Source organism: Zonotrichia albicollis, chromosome 27 (genome assembly GCF_047830755.1).
Source record: "Zonotrichia albicollis isolate bZonAlb1 chromosome 27, bZonAlb1.hap1, whole genome shotgun sequence".
Taxonomy (NCBI): Eukaryota; Metazoa; Chordata; class Aves; order Passeriformes; family Passerellidae; genus Zonotrichia; species Zonotrichia albicollis.
Window position 1 is genome coordinate 4645375 of NC_133845.1, and position 20018 is coordinate 4665392.

A 20018-nucleotide genomic window follows, 5' to 3' on the forward strand; every position below is an offset into this window, starting at 1 on the left:
TGACATCCCTGGTGGTCCTTTCTGGTGCTGAAACAGACCTGGAGAATCCTGAAACAGAGAACTGCTAAAGAAAATCACTAATAACTATTTAGAAAACCACTGAGCCAGTAGCTATTTCCCCCTTTTTTCATTTTTTTTTTTCAAAACTACGAGCAGCAACAGAGGCTTCTTGGGAGAAAAAATCCTAAGGAAAGGATTTTATTAAAACATGTCTGTGACACCCTCCCTCTGGGAGCTCAGCATGGCCGGATCCCCGTGCCTCAGTTTCCCCTGGTGCAGAGGGATGAGCAGCTCCTTGGCTCTGTGCCTCATTTTCCCTTGGTGCAGGAAGCTGAGCAGCAGCCATGGCTGTGTGCCTCAGTTTCCCCTGGTGCAGGGAGCTCAGCATGGCTGGATCCCCGTGCCTCAGTTTCCCCTGGTGCAGGGAGCTGAGCAGCTGCCGTGGCTCCGTGCCTCAGTTTCCCCCGGTGCAGGGAGCTGAGCAGCTGCCGTGGCTCCGTTCCTCCCCTCCCCAGCAAGGAGAGCAGCACGCTCCTGGCTTTTTGGGGATGTTCTCGGGGAAGCCAAGGCAAAGTGTGGTTACTCATGGCGATGACAGCGCCGATGACAAGTGCCGCAGCCCCCAGAAGCACGTGCTGTGCTGTGCTCCCGCGCAGGGAGGTGTGTTCCCGGTGCCAGAGAGCCCCGCTGAGTAACGGGGTGGGCGGCAGTGCTGGGGTGCCGTGCTGCAGGGTACGTTCTGTCCTCTTTTTAGGACCAGCCAGCCCCTGAGGGGTGTGTCCCCCCATGGGCTATAGGATGGGGGGCTACAACAGCACTGATTTATGTGAAGGGAGAGATGGGTCACAGGGGAGGTCAGTGTCCTGCTCCTCTTTGCTTGGGGGAGCAAACACCAGGTCACAGTGGCTGCCGTGGATTTGGGGACCCCCACTGACCCCACAAAGATCCCACAGAGCAGCACAACAAGGCTTCCCCTGGCTGGGGTTGGGATAGGGATGCTCAGTGGAAAGACGTATTCAGGCTGGAGGAGCAGGTGATGAGATAAGGATGGGGTATCGCGTTACCGCAGCCGGATCTTCCTTTGAGGTTAACAAGACAAGACAGACAATCGCTGCTGCTTGATCCAGGCAGTGCAGTGTGAGTGAGTCTATTAGTGGGCTGATGAGTAATTAGCTCTGTTGGAGACCTGCTAACGGGAGGAGAAAGTTGTTACCGTGACTCAACTGACCCCTCTTCGCACAAGTTTGGTGTGTCTTTTCTGAAATACCACAGGTGGAGCGTTCCACGACTTGGACGTGCAGTCAGCAAGGCATGGCAGGATATTCCCTGTTTGCCATCTGGAGTCACGCGTCGGGGATGAGCCACAGCGAGGGGAGAGGGGACGAGGAGGGAACGAGCCTAACCCCAGCTGGGTGTGAGCCGAGCCCATCTGCCTGCCTGTCCTTTGAGGGGGCTTGTTTTGGTCTTCCCAAAGAGCAGGCTGGCTGTGCAGGCAGCGACACTGCAGGCTTGGCACAGCCCTTCCAGCTCAGCTCATGGGTTTTCAGTGCCCCTGCAGGTCCCTGCCCTGCTGAGGTGGCAGGGATGGGGTGGGCTCTGCTGGTCCCTGCACAGAGAGGGGAGGAGGTGACAGCTGGGCCATGTGGGATGCTGTGAGACACCAAGTCCCACTTTGGGAATGTGGGCCGTTCCCTCCGAAGTGCAGGAGGCAGCTCTCCCGGGAGATCAGGTGTTGTGAGACTCGTGACTCCACCATGCAAATGCTGGAGGCTGTGAATAATCATGTACTTGTGCAGGGAGACTCAGCCCCGTGTGGGTTGGAGCATCCCTCGGCCAGGTGGGAAGCAGCTGGGTCCAGATTCCTGCTTTCCTGGACTGGTCACCAGCAGTGAGGTGTTGGAGGGAGAGAAGCAGCAATCCATACCCTGGCAAGTCCCATTTTCAAGTCAGCCCCTCTCCAGTGTTGAGTATTTTTTGCTGCCCCATATGAAGTCTGATCCAGATCCTTGCTGCTCCAAGTGCTGGAATTCCCTGGGTTTCCAGCCTGAGTTGTAGCTCATTCCCACTTTTCTCGTGCCACTTCCCAACCCAAAACCTCTCTCCCTGATCCTGAGAGCCAAATCTCAGGGAGATGGCAGCAGGGCTCAGCCAGGGCTGCATCTCTCCCACACAAATGTGTGTGATGGGGAGAGCTGCATCCCCCAGGTCTCTGGTGCTAATCTGAGAACTCCTGCCTCATCTGTCAGAGCTGTTTTCTTTTAAAAAACAGCCACATTTTTATCCCTCTTGTTAGACAGAGCAGTGGAATTAGCACTGGGCAGTTGTCAGTGACTCAGCTGGGCACGGTGGGCTCTGCTGACCATGTGGAGGACAAGGACATCCCTGGGTCAGTAGCACAACACACAGGTACAGCTCAGGTCAGCAAAATGCTGCTGCAAGAGCAGCTCCAGCTGGGAATGGGGGGCAGGAAGGTGCCAGCTCCAGGGTGCCCTGCATCCCATGGAACTGCAATGCTGGCAGGAAGGCGCCAGCTCCAGGGTGCCCTGTATCTCATGGAACTTCAGTGCTGGGAGGAAGGTGCCAGCTCCAGGGTGCCCTGCATCCCATGGGAGCTGCACTCTTGGGAATGGGGGGCAGGAAGATGCCAGCTCCAGCCCTGCATCTCATGGAACTGCAGTGCTGGGAATGGGGGGCAGGAACTGTAGTGCTGGGAATGTGGGGCAGGAAGGTGCCAGCTCCAGGGTGCCCTGCATCCCATGGAGCTGCAGTGTTGGGAGTGTGGGGCAGGAAGGTGCCAGCTCCAGCCTGGCATCCCATGGAACTGCAGTGCTGGGAATGGGGAGCAGGAAGGTGCCAGCTCCAAGGTGATCTCCATCCCATGGGAACTGTAGGAGTGTGGGGCAGAAAGGTGCCAGCTGCAGGGTGATCTGCGTCCCATGGGAACTGCAGTGCTATGAATGTGGAGATGGGAACATTTGTGCAGGACTGGGCTCTGTGTGGCTGATTTGGTTCCCTCCAAGCCCACCCCCTTGGCATGGAGGGCTGCCCACCTGCCTGCCATGTGCCATGGCCAGGGGCTGGGGGGCTCCTTGCCTCGCCACTGATTCCTTCACCCGCTCCTGGCTCTGCCACCACAGGCTGACGTGCAAGTACAAGGAGTGCCCTGCTCATGTAAATAAACCCAGCTATAAATAGAGAGGGAGAGAAGTGTGAAAACAGTGGGGAATGGATTTCATGAAACCAGCAAATTAGTCTGGAGAAACAAGGGTGTGAACTGACAGCCATGCTCCAAACCAAGCCCATATTTCCAGTTTCTTGAGGGATGTTGGTGGGGCCCCTGTGGATGCACACGCTGGGATCAGGGCTGGGTGCCCCCATCCACCACGGGCTCCTGATGCCTCCCAGGTTGGGCTGTTACCAAAGGTGCCTTCAATGCCCTCAATTATGTTTTTCTCCTCTTTGAAGCAGTGGCAAAAGCTAGGTAAAGACATGGAGATGATCTGACTGGTGACACAGACTCCAGCTAGACCAGAGCACTTTGTCTCTGTCTGGCTGGGCGAGGGAAGATGGAGCTGTGCCAGCCTTGGGCTGGCTGCTCTGCAGCCTGGGAGTTTTTGGGTGCTTTGAAGGTGGCAGGACCGGCGTGGGAGGGTGCTGGACAAGGGGTTTTACCCTCCCAGGCCGCTCCAAACCAGACTTTCAGGAAAGAGGAGAGCAGCTTGGAGAGCAGAACTGCCCCAGCACAAGGGTCAGCCCTGGCTGTGCCAACCCCCTGTGAAGATCTGCAAGCTTTCACTTCAGCACCAGGAGCTGAGTCAGGCTTTTATGAGCTCTTGGAATTTGCTGGGGAAGCAAAGTGCCCGGGAGCTCGCGTGAGCTGGGCTGGGGGATGCTCTTCCCTCCTGCCCGGGGCTGTGCCAACATCTGATCCTCCAGGAATGCAATTCCAGGCAGAGGCTGTGGGATGTTTCTCCAACTCCCACATCCTCTGCAAGAGTTGGGTTCTTTTTTTTTAATTTATTTTGCTTTTTTCCTGAACGTGCATGGGAAGAGGTGGGAGAGCAGCTGCTCAGACCTCTTCCAATGGGCAAGTGGAACACAGTGAGTGCTGGGGACAAAACAACGTGTCCCCCTCTCCGTGTGAGTCTGTCCCCTCCTGGGCTGGCTGTCATCTAGCGGAGTTCAGTGGCCCATTTTCCATGGCTGGCACGCTCCTGGGGGAGCCAGCCCGGCTGTTTGCCCATCTGGCACTGCCAGGTCTTTGCAGGGAGGATGGCTGGGCTGAGATGGGGGAGCACAGGGGCACTTCCTGTTCTCTGCCCATTTTCCATGGAAATGAACCCAAATTCTCTCTTGTCAAGTACCCAGAAGGGGACAAGGAGCAGTCACAGTAGGCAAATGGCATGGAGCAGGAGCAGGGGAGGTGGCACAGGTGGTGCAATGACAGGAGGAGGTGGCACAGCTGGTGCTAGAGGTGACAGTGGCACTGAGTGAATGTGACACCAGGCTGTGGTGGTGCCAATGAAGTGACTGAGCAGTGCAGGGTCCTGGCAGAGGTGACAGCAAGCTGGGGCAGGGGGCAGGTGACATATCTGTCCCAGGCTGGTGGGGTGATGGCTTTGGACCTCTGCCAGGGCACAGATGGTGGCAGCTGCGTTACCCTGAGCTGGTGCGTGGTACAAGGCTGCCGTGGCACCAGGCAGCTGGCAGGGAGGTGACCCTGAGCTGGGGAGGGTGGCAGGGACAGATGGCACAGCTGATGTGGAGCTGGTGCAGGGGGCAGGTGGCTCAGGCTGTGGTGGGGAGGTGACCCTGCCCAGTCACAAGCTGTCACTGGCGTGTCAGAGAGGCAGTGTGGGGCAGCAAGGGCAGGTGGCAGCTGGGGCCGGGGAGGTGACACTGCACCAGGGGAGGGGGACACATCTGCGGACAGGGAGGTGATGCTGAGCTACTGTAGGGGGCACATCCAGCGACAGGGAGGTGACACTAAAGCTATGCAGGGGCACAGCTGGGGACAGGAAAGTGACGCTGAGCTGGCACAGAGAATGCATCTGGGGACAGGGAGTGACACTGAGCTGAAAGTGATGCTAAGCTGGTGCAGGGGACACATCTGGAGATAGGATGGTGATGTTGCACCACGGCAGGGACACTTTTGGAGACAAGGAGGGAGCAGTGAGTAGGTGCGGTGACATTTGGGGATAGGGAGGTGATAATGAGTCTGTGCAGGGGCACATCTGTGGGCGGGGAGGTGGCACTGAGCCAGTGCAGGGGCACAGCTGGACACAGGCAGGTGACATGGTACCAGTGTAGGGGTCCATCTGGGGACAGGGAGGTGACACTGATCTGGTGTGGTGACACGTCTGGGGACAGGGAAGTCGCACTGAGTGGGTGTGGTGACACATCTGTGGACAGGGGGGTGACACTCAAACAGTGCAGTGACACATTTGGGGGTGAGGAGGTGGCACCGAGTTGGTGCAGGGGCACATCTGTGGACGAGGAGGTGGTGGTGATCTGGTTCGGTGACACATCTGGGCACAGGGAGTGACACTGAGTAGGTTGCGGTGGTGACACATCTGGACACGGGGAGGTGGCACCGAGCCGGTGCAGGGGCACTCCTAGACACAGGGAGGTGACGCTGTACCAGTGCAGGGCACATCTGGGGACGGGGAGGCAGCACTCGGGTGGTGCGGCAGCACATCTGGACACGGGGAGGTGGCAGCGAGCCGGTTCAGGGGCACACCTAGATACAGCGAGGTGACACTGTACCGGTGCAGGAGCACATCTAGACACAGGAAAGTGACACTGTACCAGTACAGGGCACATCTGGGGACGGGGAGGCGGCACTGATCCGGTTCGGGGGCACATCTAGGGATGGTGAAGTGACACTGTGCCAGTGCAGGGGCACACCTAGACTCAGGGAGGTGACACTGCACCGGTGCAGGGCACATCTGGGGACAGCCAGGTGACACTGATCCGGTTCGGTGACACATCTGGGGACGGAGAGGCGGCACCGAGGCGGTGCGGCGCCACATCTGGACACGGGGAGGTGGCAGCGAGGCGGTTCGGTGGCCCATGCGGGCGCAGGTCCCGGCGGGTGTCCGTGCGGGGAGGTGACCGTCCGGCGGAGGTGACCGCGCCGCTCCCGGCAGTGCGCATGATACTGCGGCGCAGGGGCCCCGTGCGCGCCAACCCACCTTGAACCGGCCCGGGCCGCGGCGGCGGCCAATCACCGCCCACTCCGCCGGGGCGCGGCCAATGGGCGGCGGGCGGGGGCGGTGCCGAGCCGCTAAAGGGCGCAGGCTAGGCTGCACCGCGCGGCGGAGCGCAGGTGCGGCGCGGCGCGGGGATGGGCGCGGGCATGGGCGCAGCGGCGGGCGGCCGGCCCTGAGCCGCCCCTCCGGCCCCGCCAGCCCCGCCGAGCCCTGCCCGGCCACGGCCAGCCCGGCCCGGCCCCGCCCCGCCCCGGCCGGGCCGCCCGGCGGGCGGAAGATGCTGCGCACCGGGGGCCGGTAGTACTATGATTTGGTATGTGGCCGCTTTGGTAGCAAGTGTGCTCGGCGCCCGCGGGCTGCCCGTCCAAGGTGAGTGCGGCCGCGGGGTGTTCTCCGCCGGGGTGAGCCCGGGAGGGCCGCGCCGGGGTTTGCGGGGCGGCGGCGGGGCCGCCTTTGCGTGTCCTCCCCCCCTTCTCCCGGTGTACCGGATGCGGCGGGAGGGATGCGCATGGACCGGGAGGGATGCGCGCACCGGGGGGGGCATCACGTCCCGGGGAGAGGGTACCGGGAAGGGGCTGGGGAGGAGGGTAGGAGGGGGAACTGCGGCTGCCAAGGGGATTTGCGGGCTTCGCGTCTTCCCCGCTGCCGGTGCGGGGACCGAGCGCTTCCCGCTGCGGCGGGGCGCTGGCGATTCCTTCATCCCCCGCTGCCGGGGGGAGCCGGGAGCGCCCGGCGCATCCTCCCTCCCTCCGCAGGCGCTCGGCGGGGCTGGCCGTGACCTCCCCGAGGGCAGCGGCTGCAGCTGGGCAAGTTCGGGAAGCCGAGCTGCCGGTGCGGCGGAGCCGCTGCCCAGGGCTTGGAAATTCCCTTTGGGAGAAGGCGAGCGGCTGCGGGTCCTGGCGGGGAGGGAAGGGAGCGCGGCTGGCTGAGTGTCCCCGTTGATCAGGGATGGGCAAGCTTTTCTCCGCATTCGGATTTTCTTCTCTCATCCTGAGGAAGCGCCTGCGGCAGCTCCGGGGGGTGCGGGCAGCGTTTGCCCTTCCCTGCAAGGGTAGCCCGGCTGGGCAAGGAGAAATGCGGGAGGGATTCGTCGCCTTCCCCTGCAGCGCCCCGGCTGCGGGTTTGGGGGTGACTTTGCTCCCACCCCCCCGCCCAGGAGAGGCTGCCCTCCTTCTCCCCCCACTGCGGGCTGGCTGCTGTGCTGTGGTAAACTGAGGCACAGGGTTGTCCAAGGTCAGGACGGAGACGGCAGCAAGGAATAACCCTGATTTTCCTGCTCGAGCTTCTTCCCCTTCAGCTGCCAGCCCCCTCCCACCCCTCCGAGCCATCCCTGCAGGTAGAGGGGAGCTCCCTGCCGCTGGTGCAGCACCGTCCCCCATCTCTGCCGCTGCTTCCTCACGGGTTTTCCCTGCGTCCCGGTGCTCCTTTCCCGGGATGAGAGCCGTGCTCTGGGTGTCACCCACCCTGCCCATGGGATGCGGTGGCTGCCGGCAGCAAGCGATGCCTGGCTGGGAGCCACCACCACTCCCCTCCCCGTGGTGAGGGAGACACTGCCTCGAGGGGCACGGCTGGGCTGGGAGGGGGCACCTGCCGGGGTGCTGCAGCCCCCCCAATTCACAGCGCTCCCTGAGTCCGCCGGGTCACATCTTGTCCCTTGTCCTCCTCGCCTGGCAGGCGGCTCCTGGAGGCAGGGGGGTGTGTGCCAGGACGGGGCTGTCCTTTTGGGGGGGTTCACCATGGGGCTGCCCCATTTAGGGGTACGTAGCCCCTCTCACCGAGCCATGGCCGGCTGCTGCCTGCCTGAACTGCGTGCTGCAGTGTGCTGAGGCAGTGTTTGCAGCAGCTGCTTGTACAGGGATGCTCCGCCGGGGAGAGGAGCAGAGCAGCGCGTTCGGCACCTGGGAACTTGGAAATACCCTGGAGCCGCGGGGATGGAGCTCCGGAACTGGTGGTGCTGGGGTGGGTGGGTGCCGGGGAGCCCCGGCACGGGGGTGCTGTGCGTGTGGAGCAGCGTGTACGTGATGAATGAGCGCACCGTGAGTAATGCGGGGGTGGCTGCCGGGGGAGGGGGTGCTGCGGGCCAGCACGGCCCCCGCAGGGGCAGGGAGCCCACGGCACTCACCCCAGCTGCTGCAGCCCTTTGCTCCCTGCACTGTCCCGTCCTCATGGGGAGCTGTCACCCCGCATTGCTTGGGGACAGGGCTTTGGAGAAGAGCTGGGGCTCACCGTGTGCTGGTGCCCTCGCTGGGGGTTTTCCTCTAGCCATGGCCTTCCTCCCACACCACTTCCTCCTTGCCAGTGGTGCTGGCCCTGGGCAGCCTTCTTGCCTGGCTCTCCAAGGGCTTTCCAGGCCTTAATCGGCTCAGAGAGGGAAGGAGGGTGCGTTATCCCCTCTTATGGCATGGGGGAGGAGAGCCAGGACGTGACCGCGCCAGGAGTGGGTGTCAGAGGAAGGATCCGGCCTCCTGGCATTCCCATCAGTGCCGTCACACCGAGGGGCTTTTCCTCCCTCTCCCACGAGCGTGACGCTGTGGCAGCACACACACAGGGAGTGGGGACGCTGGTGGATCAGGCAGGAGGGTTTGCAGAGCGAGGATTCGGCTCTGCTGAGGCGGCTCCCTGGGCACCGCGGCGGGCGATGCTCCTGGCGCTGACCTTGGCCGGTTGGAGTGGCTCAGGTGGCAGTGCCAGCCCTGCATCCCCTGCTCCTCACCGTGCACAGCTCTTGGGTTTTGCCTCGTTGGCCGTGGAGGAGTCTGGACCGGGAGCCGCTGGATTTGGCACGTGTGGCTTTGGCCCCGCTGTCTTCTGGCAAGGGGATGGTTTGGCACCGGGAACAGCCAAGGGTGTTGGCCGGGCTCCCATTTCCATCATTCCCTGGAGGTTTTCTGCTCCTCTGGACCTGTTGGATGGGAGCACACAGGGCAGGGAGGGACGTGAGCGGCTCGGTGGATGACTTGGCTTTCCGGCGGGTCTTTGCGGCGATGCTTTGCCGGCTCAGTTGCCTTTTGACTTGGAAGATGCCGCTTTGCTGGTGATGGGTGAGCCCTGCAAGTTCCTCTCCAGAGCTGTGGCAGGGTGGCACAGCTCCCATTCACCTCTGGTCCTCTGTCCTGGAGGTCATGCCTTCACATGGATGAGAAGCCCTGCAGATGGGCCAGCAGTGGGTCCAAGCCCATGCCGTGCCGATGGAGGAGCCCTTCCCTCTCCCTTTCCCTGCGGTAGGAATCTCCCAGGCTGGGAGCCCTGAGCGACCAGCTGGCCTTTGGAAAAACAACTCGCTTCCTCCCGCTCCTCCATGGAGAGGCTGGCGTTGGTGGGAGGGCTGCCTGAGCCAGGAACAGCGTGATTCAGGAGCTGCTGGCGGGCAGCTCAGAGCGCTGCCGGCATCCCAGTTTCCTGCTGGAGGGCTGTGAATGCATCGGGATGGTACCCGCTGCTCCATGGGGAGGGTGGTGCCAGCCTGCATGGGGGTACTGGTGTGATGTGGGGCTGGACTGGGGGCACAGCACCCTGGCAGCGCTCTCCAGCTGCTGAAGGTCTCCTCTGGGATGGGTTTGGTGCTCCAGCTCCCACCACAGCTGCTTGTTTGTCCCTGTGGTGCGTGGAGGAAGCTCACGGGGAGTGCACAGGTAGCTGCTGGTCGTTGCTGGGAGATGATGCCTCCCACGAGGCAGCTGCCAACACCGGATGCTCAACACTGGGCTGGTGGTGATTGGAGGGAGGGGGCACAAGGGACCCCCAGGCAGGAGTAAGGTGACCTCAGGGAAGTAATTTTCTTTCCTGCTCCATCTCCATGCCTCTCAGAGCACCAACCTGTGCTGCCATGTTCTTGCTGAGCCAGGCACATTCCCACCTGTGCCATTCCAGGAAGCAAGGACCCACTGTGGGGCGGCTGTGGGGCAGCATCCCATGCATGCATTCTCCTTGGGATGCCAGGGCAGCTGCCTGCCTGCCTAGGGGGGGTGGTGATAGCCCCAGAGGACACCCCTTGTGCCCAGGAATGGGGTTCTGAGTCCCCATCTCGCTGGGAATGGGCCACCAAGCCACCCCTCAGAGCCGCTAATCCTTCTCCTCCCTGGCCCCGTGTGACCTTGAGGGATGTCACTTGACCTGCGCATCGCCCTCCATCCATCTGGAAAATCGGGTTTAAAACGCAGGAATCGCACTGAAAGCCCAGATGCTGCTTTCCAGCTGGGGGAGGGGGTGAGGGCTGCGCTCCCAGCCCCAGGGCTTCCCCCCCCAGGGGACAGGCAGGTGCTTTTGGGGGGCTCTGGATACCCCAAAATAGGGACTGAGTTTGTAATGGGGGTGCAACCCTTACTGAGATATTTAAGGGGTACAGAGGTGGGGGACAGGCAATCTCCCAGCACTCCACACCCTGCAGCACGTTGTCCCTGTCCCCCACCCTGGGCTGCAGTCTCCCTCTGTCTTCATTTCATGGCGATGGCTGCCTGCTCTCCTTCCCTGCTGGCCTCCATATGCCACGCTGGTGGCCTTGTCCTCAGAGATCCCTGCCATATCCTGCCTCCACCGATGGGAGCGGGATGTGTCAGAGCACATCTCGTCTCAGCTCACCAGGGAGGAGTGGTCCACAGGCTCCGGGCCTTGTGCCTGCTCCCTCAGCCGTCCCCATGGGGGCACAGGGGTGGGGATGAGTGCCAGGGGTGTGGGGCAGCACTGGAGATGAATAGTGGTGCCTCTGTTAGCAGGCTGCAAGGTGATGGTGGGTCAGGACAGGATGCCCTCTCTGCCCCAGAGCATGGGTGTCCACTGTGCCAGGAGGGGAAGCTTTCCCAGGTGTTAATTCCTTTGGAAACCTCTCTGAAAGCACCTGCAGGAAGGGTCCTGCTTTGGTGAGCGCAGCAGAGATGCTGGATGCCTTCACCTTCACCAAATCCTGTGGCACCTTCCACCTGTGCCCTGGGGATCAGAGGAGCTGCACGCCCAGATCCAGATGAGGGTCTCCCCTGGTTGGCATCGCCGTCCTGGGGAGCCCCGTGGTGGCACCGTCTCGGTGGTGGCAGCCTCCCCTCCTCTCCCTTTGGGATGCTGTTCAACTCCTCCTCCGCATCTTGTATTCTTGCCTCCTGGCACGCGGCGTGCTTTTATTTTTCCTGGATCTGCTTGGATGACGAAGCCTGTTGATTACTTGTTTTTCTTTACGAGGCATCCCCCAGCTTCACGTGAGCTCCTGCACCGAGGCGGATTTGGGGTTCGCCTCGGTGCTGCCATTCCCTGATGTTGACCCTGTTTCCAAACCGCAGATTCAGCCTTGGAACCTCTCTGAACTTGGCTGGGAAAATCAAGTGGGTTTAAAAATACCCCATCTATTTGTGCTCTGTTTCTTCTGGCGTCTGCGGGTTGTTTTCAAGCGTTTCCCTACAAATGTGGGGGTGAGAAAACACTTTGAATCGAGAGCTGCAGTCTCCATTGCTCGCTTTCTTCATGGTCTGGGCATGGAAGGAAAACCTGGTCAGGGTTGGGACCCCGCAGGGTTGGTGGGTTGGGAAGTTGAGGAGACCCCAAGAGGGTTTGTGAGACATCTCCCCATTGCCTTGCTGGCGCTTTGGAAGTGGGGACAGGAGGGCACGGGGCCGGTAGTGGGGCGGGTGGCAGCTGGGCAGAGCCGGGGGCCGCTTCCCCGCCGTGGCTGCCAGTCGGCCGTGCGCTGGGGAGGTGATGCTCAGCCGTGCGTGCAATTCCCCACCGGCCCCGCGATCAGACACCGGCGCTGTGAGCTGCCGGGGATGACCTATTTTCCTGCGCCCGGGCAGCCCTGGCCAGCCGTGGGTCCGGCGGAGCGGCTGGCTCGTCCCCTCCCCGGGGATGTCACCCACTGCTCTGCCAGGGGATCCTGGCGCGGTGTGACTCCCTGGCGCCCATCCCCAGCGTGTCTGGGTGGCCTCTTGCTCCAGCTGGGCAAACATTAGCATTCCAGGGTCCAGCTGGTGGAGAGGGGCTGGAAACCAAGATTCCAGCTTGGTAGCCCAGGAGCTGGAGCGCTGGGGCAGGTGGGGGGCTTGCAAAAGGGGTTTAGGTGCTACCGCTTCCATCTTCTCCTGCTGGTGGGGAGAGGATGTCACTTTGAAGGCGATGAGGTGCTGGGGACCTGTTCTCTCGGGAAGCGCGTCCTTGGATGCTCTTGAGCAGCATGTGACAGCTCCGTCCCCGATCGGCGCAGCAGGACCATGGACAGGGAGGGGGGCTCATCCAGCCCTGCAGCGCAGCCCCCCTCAGCCTCCCGGATGGAGGGGTCAGGACGGGTGCTCACAGCTCAGCGCCGGGGTGGCAGGGGAGGGCTGGTGCCGTCCCTGCTGACAGGCTGCGAACGGGAGCTCATCGGCGATGCAGCGCTAACGAGGGATGGAAAGGTGCAAGAGTGTTGTCGAGGCGGTGCAAAGCGTGTGCGGGGGTGTGCGTGCACACCGCACGTGTGTGCTCAGCCATCCCCCCACCCCGATGGGGTCCGGGATGATGCGTGGCCCTGCAGGACCCCCGAACGGGGCCGGTGCCTGCAGTGGGTGTGCAATGCAGCATCTGCTCCTTGCAGATGGCTCAGAGCTCTGCACCCCGGCCTCACCCAGCCAGCCCTCCCAGTTAAAGAGCCACCCGTACCCGGTTTGCTGGTGGCGTGGGGGCTCGGTGACCATCGGCTGTGACCCTGTGCAGGGACACACCTTGTGCGTGCAATGTGCGAGCTGCGGCCGGCTCTGCCCGCTGCCCTTCCCGCGGGGACACTCGGCTGGTGGGCCCGTGGGGTGGCACATCACGGGCCTCTCGCCGGTACGCGCTTGTACCAGAGCCAAAAATAGCCGGTGATGCTCGGTGATGCTCGGCTCCCGCGGCGGGGAAGCGGTGATGTCACTCGCCGCCAATCACCGGCGGCCCCGAGGAGCAGCGCGGAGGAGTGGGAACGTGCTTCCCCGAGCATCCCTCCCCGAGCATCCCCCCCGGAACAGCCAGCGGCCGCGTGTGCCAGGAAAACGGGGTCCTTTCCATGGTGGGGAGGGCGATGTGGGTCTAAACCTAGTTTTGGGGACCCCCTGTTTGGCTTCCTCCCAGCTCTGGGTTTCCCTCTCTCTCCCTCTCTGAACGCCGTGCTGAGGATGCAGCTTTGCTGCTGCTGGCAGAGCGGGATGACGCCAGGCTGCAGCGAACAGGGCGGCACAGCCGGGGTGGAGCAGCCTCGGAGCTGAGACCGAAGTCCCCTGTAATTAGCCGGCTGGGAGGGGCAGGGTGACAGACCCGACGCGCAGGTCGCAGACGGGTTTCAGGCTTGGGGCTCTCGGGGATGCCCCAGGACATGTGGGCTTGGCTGGGGCATGGTGGCTCCGGGGGCCCAGCCCATCCTGGCACCGGTGGGAGAGCTGTGTCCGAGGGCTGGCACACAGATCTGTGCCCAGGGGTCCCTCCATGCCCAGTCCTGCCTGCTGGAGGATGCAGGGGCACAGGCTAAAAGCAGCCTTTTCCCTGCCACAAGGATACAGGGTAGCCCAGATGGTGCTGCTGTGTGGGGAGCAGTACTAGGCATATTCTGTGCCCCTCTAATGAGAGCAGGGATCCCCAAAACCTCTGTGGGGGTCACTGGGCATCATCCTTGCCCTGATGCAGAGGTTTGGAAGCTGTCCTGGTGCATTGGGGTGCTGATGGCCACTGTCCTGACTTCTGGTAGCTCAGGGGTGGCCTTGGATCTGAGTGAAAGGGCTTGGGACCCTCTGTTGGTTTTGGGGCAAGGGTGACCCATGAGTTGCCCTTGCTGGAGGCAGGTGGCTGGAGATGGACATCCTGGTTCGATGCTGGGCACCAGCAGTGGCATCAGCCACAGATTCTTCCTCTGCCCCCTCGCAGGTGCCCTCGGCTCGAGGGAGGAGCCCGAGTTCGTGACCGCTCGCGCTGGCGAGAGCGTGATCCTGGGATGCGACGTGATCCACCCGCTGACGGGCCAGCCCCCTCCCTATGTCGTGGAGTGGTTCAAGTTCGGCGTCCCCATCCCCATCTTCATCAAGTTTGGGTTTTACCCTCCCCATGTGGACCCAGAGTATGCCGGTGAGTCCCAGGGTGCAGGGGGATGAGGGGAGCGTGCCAGGTCCTGGCTGCAGCACGGCCTGGGACATGCAGCTCCGCTCCATCCGTTCCTCTGTCGGAAACCACGCGGGCTCTGCCTCTCGTTGCTCGCTTTCCACCCAGTTGGTTTTAATTAAGCAGCAGCGTTAGGAAGCCAGCTGGGCTGCGTGGGACGGGAGCAAGCGAGGCAGAGAAGCCCAGGGTGACGCGTGGTGGTGGCTGCTGCTGCTGCTGCTGCTGCTGCTGTGCCCCAGAGCAGCTGTGAGCCCAGGGAGGGGTGCTGGGGGGACACTGGGGATGGAGCCAGGGCCACGTGCTGGGCGGAGGTGACAGGTTGGAGCTGCAGAACTCATGTGGCTGCTTGCCAATGTGCTGCCGGTGACACGTGGCCGGTGTCCTCTGGTGGGATCTGAGAGCTGGAAGCCAGCCCTGAGAAGGTTGGTGTGGCAGGACAGACACGTTGTGGTATCTCTTTCCCTGTCCTGGGGATATTCCCTGGGTCTTATGGGACTCTCTGCCCAAATTGCTCTCTAAGAAATGCACCAGCTGAGCCCTGCCAAACTCAGCTCAGCAATGAGCGATCCCACAGCCCGGTGGCCACTGCACCAGGGTGGAGCTTTAGTCTGCTCTGCTCCTGACCCAGTTTTTGGGGCTGTGCACAGGGTCAGCTCAGGGCTGCCCTGCTTTCTGGGAGTCTCCCAGGCGGGGCAAAGCTCTGGGGCACGCCCATGTGCCGGCTGTGCCGCCGCCAGCCCCCGGCTGGGAGCAGAAGGCCGGTGTCGCTGCAGGCAGACATTGCTGCAGGCACCTTGCCTGGCCCTGGCAGCTTGGCCCTGCTGTCCCCAGATGGGCGAGTGTGTCACCGCCCTGGCACCATGGGCTTGGCACCACCGGCTGCAACCATGCCATGGGGCTCAGCCAGCCCCAAACCGGGACAGTGCCCACACAGGGATGGGGTGTCCCCTGCAATGTGGTGATGCTCTGGAGGGCTGCTCTGGGGCCAGGATGGGCTGTCCCCTGCAATGGTGCTCTGGGGGCTGCTCCAGTTTAGGATAGTGTCCCCTGCAGTGATGCTTTGGGGACCGCTCCAGTTTGGGATGGAGTGGCCCCTGCAGTGATACTTTGGGGGCTGCTCTGGTGTGGGGATGGGGTGTCCCCTGTGGCCGTGCACCAGTTTGGGATGGGGTGTTCCCTGCAGTGATGCTCTGCAAGCTGCAGCAGTTTGGGATGAGGTTTCCCTTGCAGTGATGCTCTGGTGGCTGCAGCAATTTGGGATGGGGTTTTCCTTGCAGTGATGCCCTGTGAGCTCCCGCAGTTTGGGATGGAGTGTCCCCTGCAGTGATGCTCCAGGGGCTGCTCTGGTGCTGGGGCCGTGGTGCCAACGCTGTGCTCTCCCACAGGCCGGGCCAGCCTGCACGACAAAGCCTCCCTGCGCATTGAGCAGGTGCGCTCCGAGGACCAGGGCTGGTACGAGTGCAAAGTGCTCATGCTGGACCAGCAGTACGACACCTTCCACAACGGCAGCTGGGTCCACCTCACGGTCAATGGTGAGCGGGGCACAGGCTGTGGCATCCCTGAGGTGCCAAATTGGGATTTCTGGGGAATGCTGGATGTCTGGGAGATGCTGGGTTTCAATGGCATCTGTGCCTGGCAGACACGCCTGCCTGAAGCCATCCAGGCTGGCTGATCCGGCCAGGGTGTGACTTCAAAAGGGACAAAGCTTTATTAGGGATTCCTCAGTTTAATTACACAGGGCTTGTTAAAGGGAGAGACATCAAGAACCAGGGCTGGGAATGAATCTCCTCTCAACAAACAGATCAGAAAATCAAATCTTTGTTTTCTTGAAATTCAGATTTACTCAAATTACTTTTTCATTTTATTAAGGCTGTATATTAAACTAATTAACAAATTGTCATTCTCTGCATCAGGAGACAGATCTTTATTTTTAGCCCAGCAGCAGGGCTGTGCCTCTCCTGCTGCAGTGGGGTGGCTGGAGAGATGTGGCCACTGGCAGCTCCTCGCTGGTCTTGCCTTGACCTTGTGCAATTAATTTAACCTTTGGGGGGATGGCTGTGCTGTGGCACAGAGCAGAGCCACCTAATTGAGCCCAATTAGTGAGCAGGAGCTTTGCAAGCGGGACTGTGCAGGCCACCAGCCCCATCCCTGCCTGCTGCCCTGCCTGCTGCTTCCTGCTTTCCCCCAACCTGCTAATGAGCTCCGAGGGCTTGGGAAGGAGGGCAGGAGGAGGAGGAAGGAGGAGGATGGTGGTGCCTGGCTCACCTCTGCCACGTGCACGGATCCTGCAAACCGCCAGGCGGAGGGGCTGGAAAATGGCCCCAGATGCCCTGTCCCTCCCCTTGGCAAAATGGGCCAGTTTTGGGGCTTTATGCAGCACGGGGCGTGCAGGGGCTTAATAACAATATAATAACCATAATCCTCCCAGCCCGAGGAATTGCTTTCAGGGTGAGGGCTGTGGCTTTCCCCCAGCGCATTACAACGCTTAATTTTCTTAGGGGAAAAATAAAAATTATTTGGGGAGAAACAAAATATAATTCCTTTTCTTTTTTTTTTCTTTTTTTTTTTTTCTCCCAAGCAGATTAAATTGCCAACCTGTCTTCCTCTAAAGTGGGCTTTAACAACCGCGGGTAATTAGGGGCGGGCTGTAATCCTGCCAGCCTCTTTCATCAGGAAGGAGCCTTTCGATCTGCACTGCGGTGTTTTCCCATGTTTTGACAATAGCGAGTTAATGTGCAGCGGGGTGCGGGGAGGAGAGGGGACGGGGCTGGGGTGCGATGTGCCACCTCTTGGTCGGTGTTCCCAGAGCCACCCTGTCCGTGCAGCCTTTGTGGTGGTCACAGCCCTGCTGTGTGTGCAGGCAGCAGCTTCCCCCGTGTCCCCGTGTGCCCCCAGCCCCGGAGTGGCTGGGGTGACCTGGGGGTCTCGTGTGCCCCCAGCTCCCCCCACGTTCACGGAGACCCCGCCGCAGTACGTAGAGGCGAAGGAGGGCAGCAGCGTCACCCTGACCTGCATGGCGTTCGGGAACCCCAAGCCCATCGTCACCTGGCTCCGGGAGGGAGACCTTTTGGGTGCCAATGGCAAGTACCAGGTAGGTGGGGGAGGGCTGCCGTGGGGATCCTGGGCTGGGAGCTGGCAGGGACAGTATTGACAGCACCATGGTGGCGGCGGCTCCGCCGTGCCTGGAGCCAGCCGTGCTTTCTCAGCACTTCTCCTTGGTGAGATGCCCATTTTCCCCCACCCCATCCCTGCTGAGCAGCAGCCTGTAACGCTGCCAGCCCTTGGGTGCAGCCTGGAGACCCTCCAAGTGCTTGGGACAGCCCTGCTCCTGCACCTGACCTGCTCCCTGCAGACTCAGCCCAGGGGCCAGGACCCTGGAGGTGGGGTGGGGGCTGCAGCCTGGGGTAGTGTCCCCCAAGCAGGGCTGGGGCAGGGCAGGATTGAGCAGAGAGGATTTCCCCTCCTCCCCTCCCCTTCAGGACCCTTTTTGCATCCCAGAGGCTCCCAGGCAGAGATTCCCCCCTGAGCTGTAATTGGTAAATCAGGCATTGGAATCAGCGCAGGCACTAATGAGAGTAATTAGGAGTCATTTGTTACTAATTGAAATAGAAGGATGAGGCAGAATGAGGTGGGGGGAAGCCTGACTGGGAGGCCTCCCTGTGCGTGGGGGTGCTGCTACCCCAAAGGTGACAGCCCCCCTTGTCCATCCTTCTGCTGTGTCCCCAGGGGAATGCATCTGCTCCTCTTCCAGCTGAGAGGTGACACCACAGGGAGGACAGTGGTCAGGCTGGGGTCTCCCCTCATCCCCCAGCAATGGAGCAGGCCCTTGGAGGGGCAGGGAATGCTCCAGCAAGGCTCCTTGTGCAGCTCCAATGGTGCTGGGGCGCTTGGCAGGAGCATCTTGGAGCCTGCTGCCTGCCAGTCACTTCAGGGAGATGAATGTGCTGGGATGGTTATTTATTTATTTCATGATTTTTTTTTCCTCCCTTCCCCTTGGCGTCGAGCAGCAAGGCGTGTGTTGGTTTATTAATATCCCACGTCTTGCAGAGCGGGGAAACCCGTCTCTCATCCGGCCCTGAGAGCGCCGGCAGCTCTCCGCCGTGGGAGGCAGGGAGGGTCTTCCCCCGTCCCCCTGGGGTCCCTGCCCATGCTCCAGGGTCTTCCCTTGTTGCCAGGTGAGCGACGGGAGCCTCACGGTGCTCTCGGTCAGCCGGGAGGACAGAGGTGCCTACACCTGCCGGGCCTACAGCATCCAGGGCGAGGCTGTGCACACCACGCGCCTGCTCGTCCAAGGTGAGACCTTGCAGCTCCTCAGCATCCCCTGGGAATCCAGGATGGGGACATTCCACCGGTCCATAGTGTCACCCTGGGGTGACCCTCCAGGCCTCTGTGCCTGGCTGCCCCATGGCTCTGCATCCGGTTTGTAGGATGGAGGAATCTGCTTAATTGGGACCCTGATGAGCAGCCAGGCCCTGATGGCAGCTCGGTTTTGTTTGGGAAGCGGGGAAAAGATTGAGGCTGTCATGAAGCGCCTCGTCAGACAGCGGTGATGCATGACAGGCCTCCTGCTCCTTGCTCCCTCTCTTATTAAATAAATCTTTAATTAGGTCAACAGCTACCGGCAGAGAGAGGAGCACGGGGTGTCCTCTGCTCTGCTTTTGTGGCAGTGGTGAGCTGCTGGCTCCTGGCAGTCTGTTCCCCCTGGATCTTTCCTGTGGGTGATACTATCCTCCAGAAGTGCTGGGGATGAAGGGAGGTGTGTCCTTGTGTGCCCTGGGAGAAGCACCATGGGCATGGATCCTCTCCTCAAAGCTGTAGAGATTAGGAAAGGATGGGGAATAACAGGGTCACTGGTTCTCTGTCAGCCCAGAGATTAGGGAAAGGCTTGGGAATGGCAGGGTCACTGTGGTTCTCAGTCAGTCCAAAGATTAAGGAAAGGGTTGGGAGTAACAGGGTCACTGTGGTTCTCAGTCAGTCCAAAGATTAGGGGAAGGGTTGGGAGTAACAGGGTCACTGTGATTCTCAGAGGATCAGGGCCAGCCCTGCCCCAGAGCCCTCCAGCAGCTCCCAGCTAAAATGCTGTGATGGAGCTGAACCTGAGCAACCTGTTGTGGTGGGAGTGACACCTTCCTCTTTCCCCCTCCAGGACCTCCCTTTATCGTTTCCCCTCCGGAGAACATCACAGTCAACATCTCCCAGGATGCTCTGTTCACCTGCCAGGCCGAGGCGTACCCCGGGAACCTCACCTACCTGTGGTACTGGGAGGAGGAGAACGTCTACTTCAAGAAGTGAGTTTATAGCTGCTGGGACAGCATGTTCTCCTCCTCCTGCTGCTCCTGGGCTGTGCTGGCAGCTGGGATTGTTTGTGCTGGGCTTTGCCCCTGGCTCTCCTCGTGATCCTCCTCTCCTCTCCTCCTGCAGTGACTTGAAGCTGAGGGTGCGGATCTTGATCGACGGGACGCTGATTATTTTCCGTGTCAAACCAGAGGATGCTGGAAAATACACCTGTATCCCCAGCAACAGCCTGGGCCGCTCGCCATCAGCCTCTGCCTACCTGACAGTGCAGTGTGAGTGCGGGGATGGGGCTGGCATTGATAACACCTGGCTCCCAGGCAGCCCCAGAGGCTCTCTTGTCCTGGTGTGACACTGGGAGAGTCAGGCTGATGTGACAGCAGCCTTTGGATGAACAAGGAATCATCCTTAGCAAAAAGCTTAAGAGCATCC

General features: G+C 61.2%; 1 protein-coding gene across 15 annotated transcripts in view; it reads left to right on the forward strand.

The window, feature by feature from the left end:
• Window positions 1–6282: 6282 nt before the first annotated feature.
• Window positions 6283–20018, forward strand: part of IGSF9B (immunoglobulin superfamily member 9B) — a 47963-nt gene continuing 34227 nt past the window's right edge. For 8 of the 15 annotated variants that reach the window (XR_012577055.1, XR_012577056.1, XR_012577058.1 and 5 more), the window contains exons 1-7: window positions 13019–13229; window positions 14064–14261; window positions 15680–15826; window positions 17234–17385; window positions 18470–18587; window positions 19441–19582; window positions 19716–19861. Coding sequence is in view for 11 of the 15 variants with exons in the window: in XM_074527760.1 (XP_074383861.1) it covers window positions 13034–13229; window positions 14064–14261; window positions 15680–15826; window positions 17234–17385; window positions 18470–18587; window positions 19441–19582; window positions 19716–19861 (1099 nt within the window). In the remaining 4 variants the exon portion in view is untranslated. Of the gene's footprint in view, window positions 6582–8128; window positions 8172–9232; window positions 9254–9314; window positions 9434–13018; window positions 13230–14063; window positions 14262–15679; window positions 15827–17233; window positions 17386–18469; window positions 18588–19440; window positions 19583–19715; window positions 19862–20018 lie in introns of those variants that run through there. The other 7 variants (XM_005492585.4, XM_014271041.3, XM_005492587.4 and 4 more) reach the window with 5 other exon arrangements.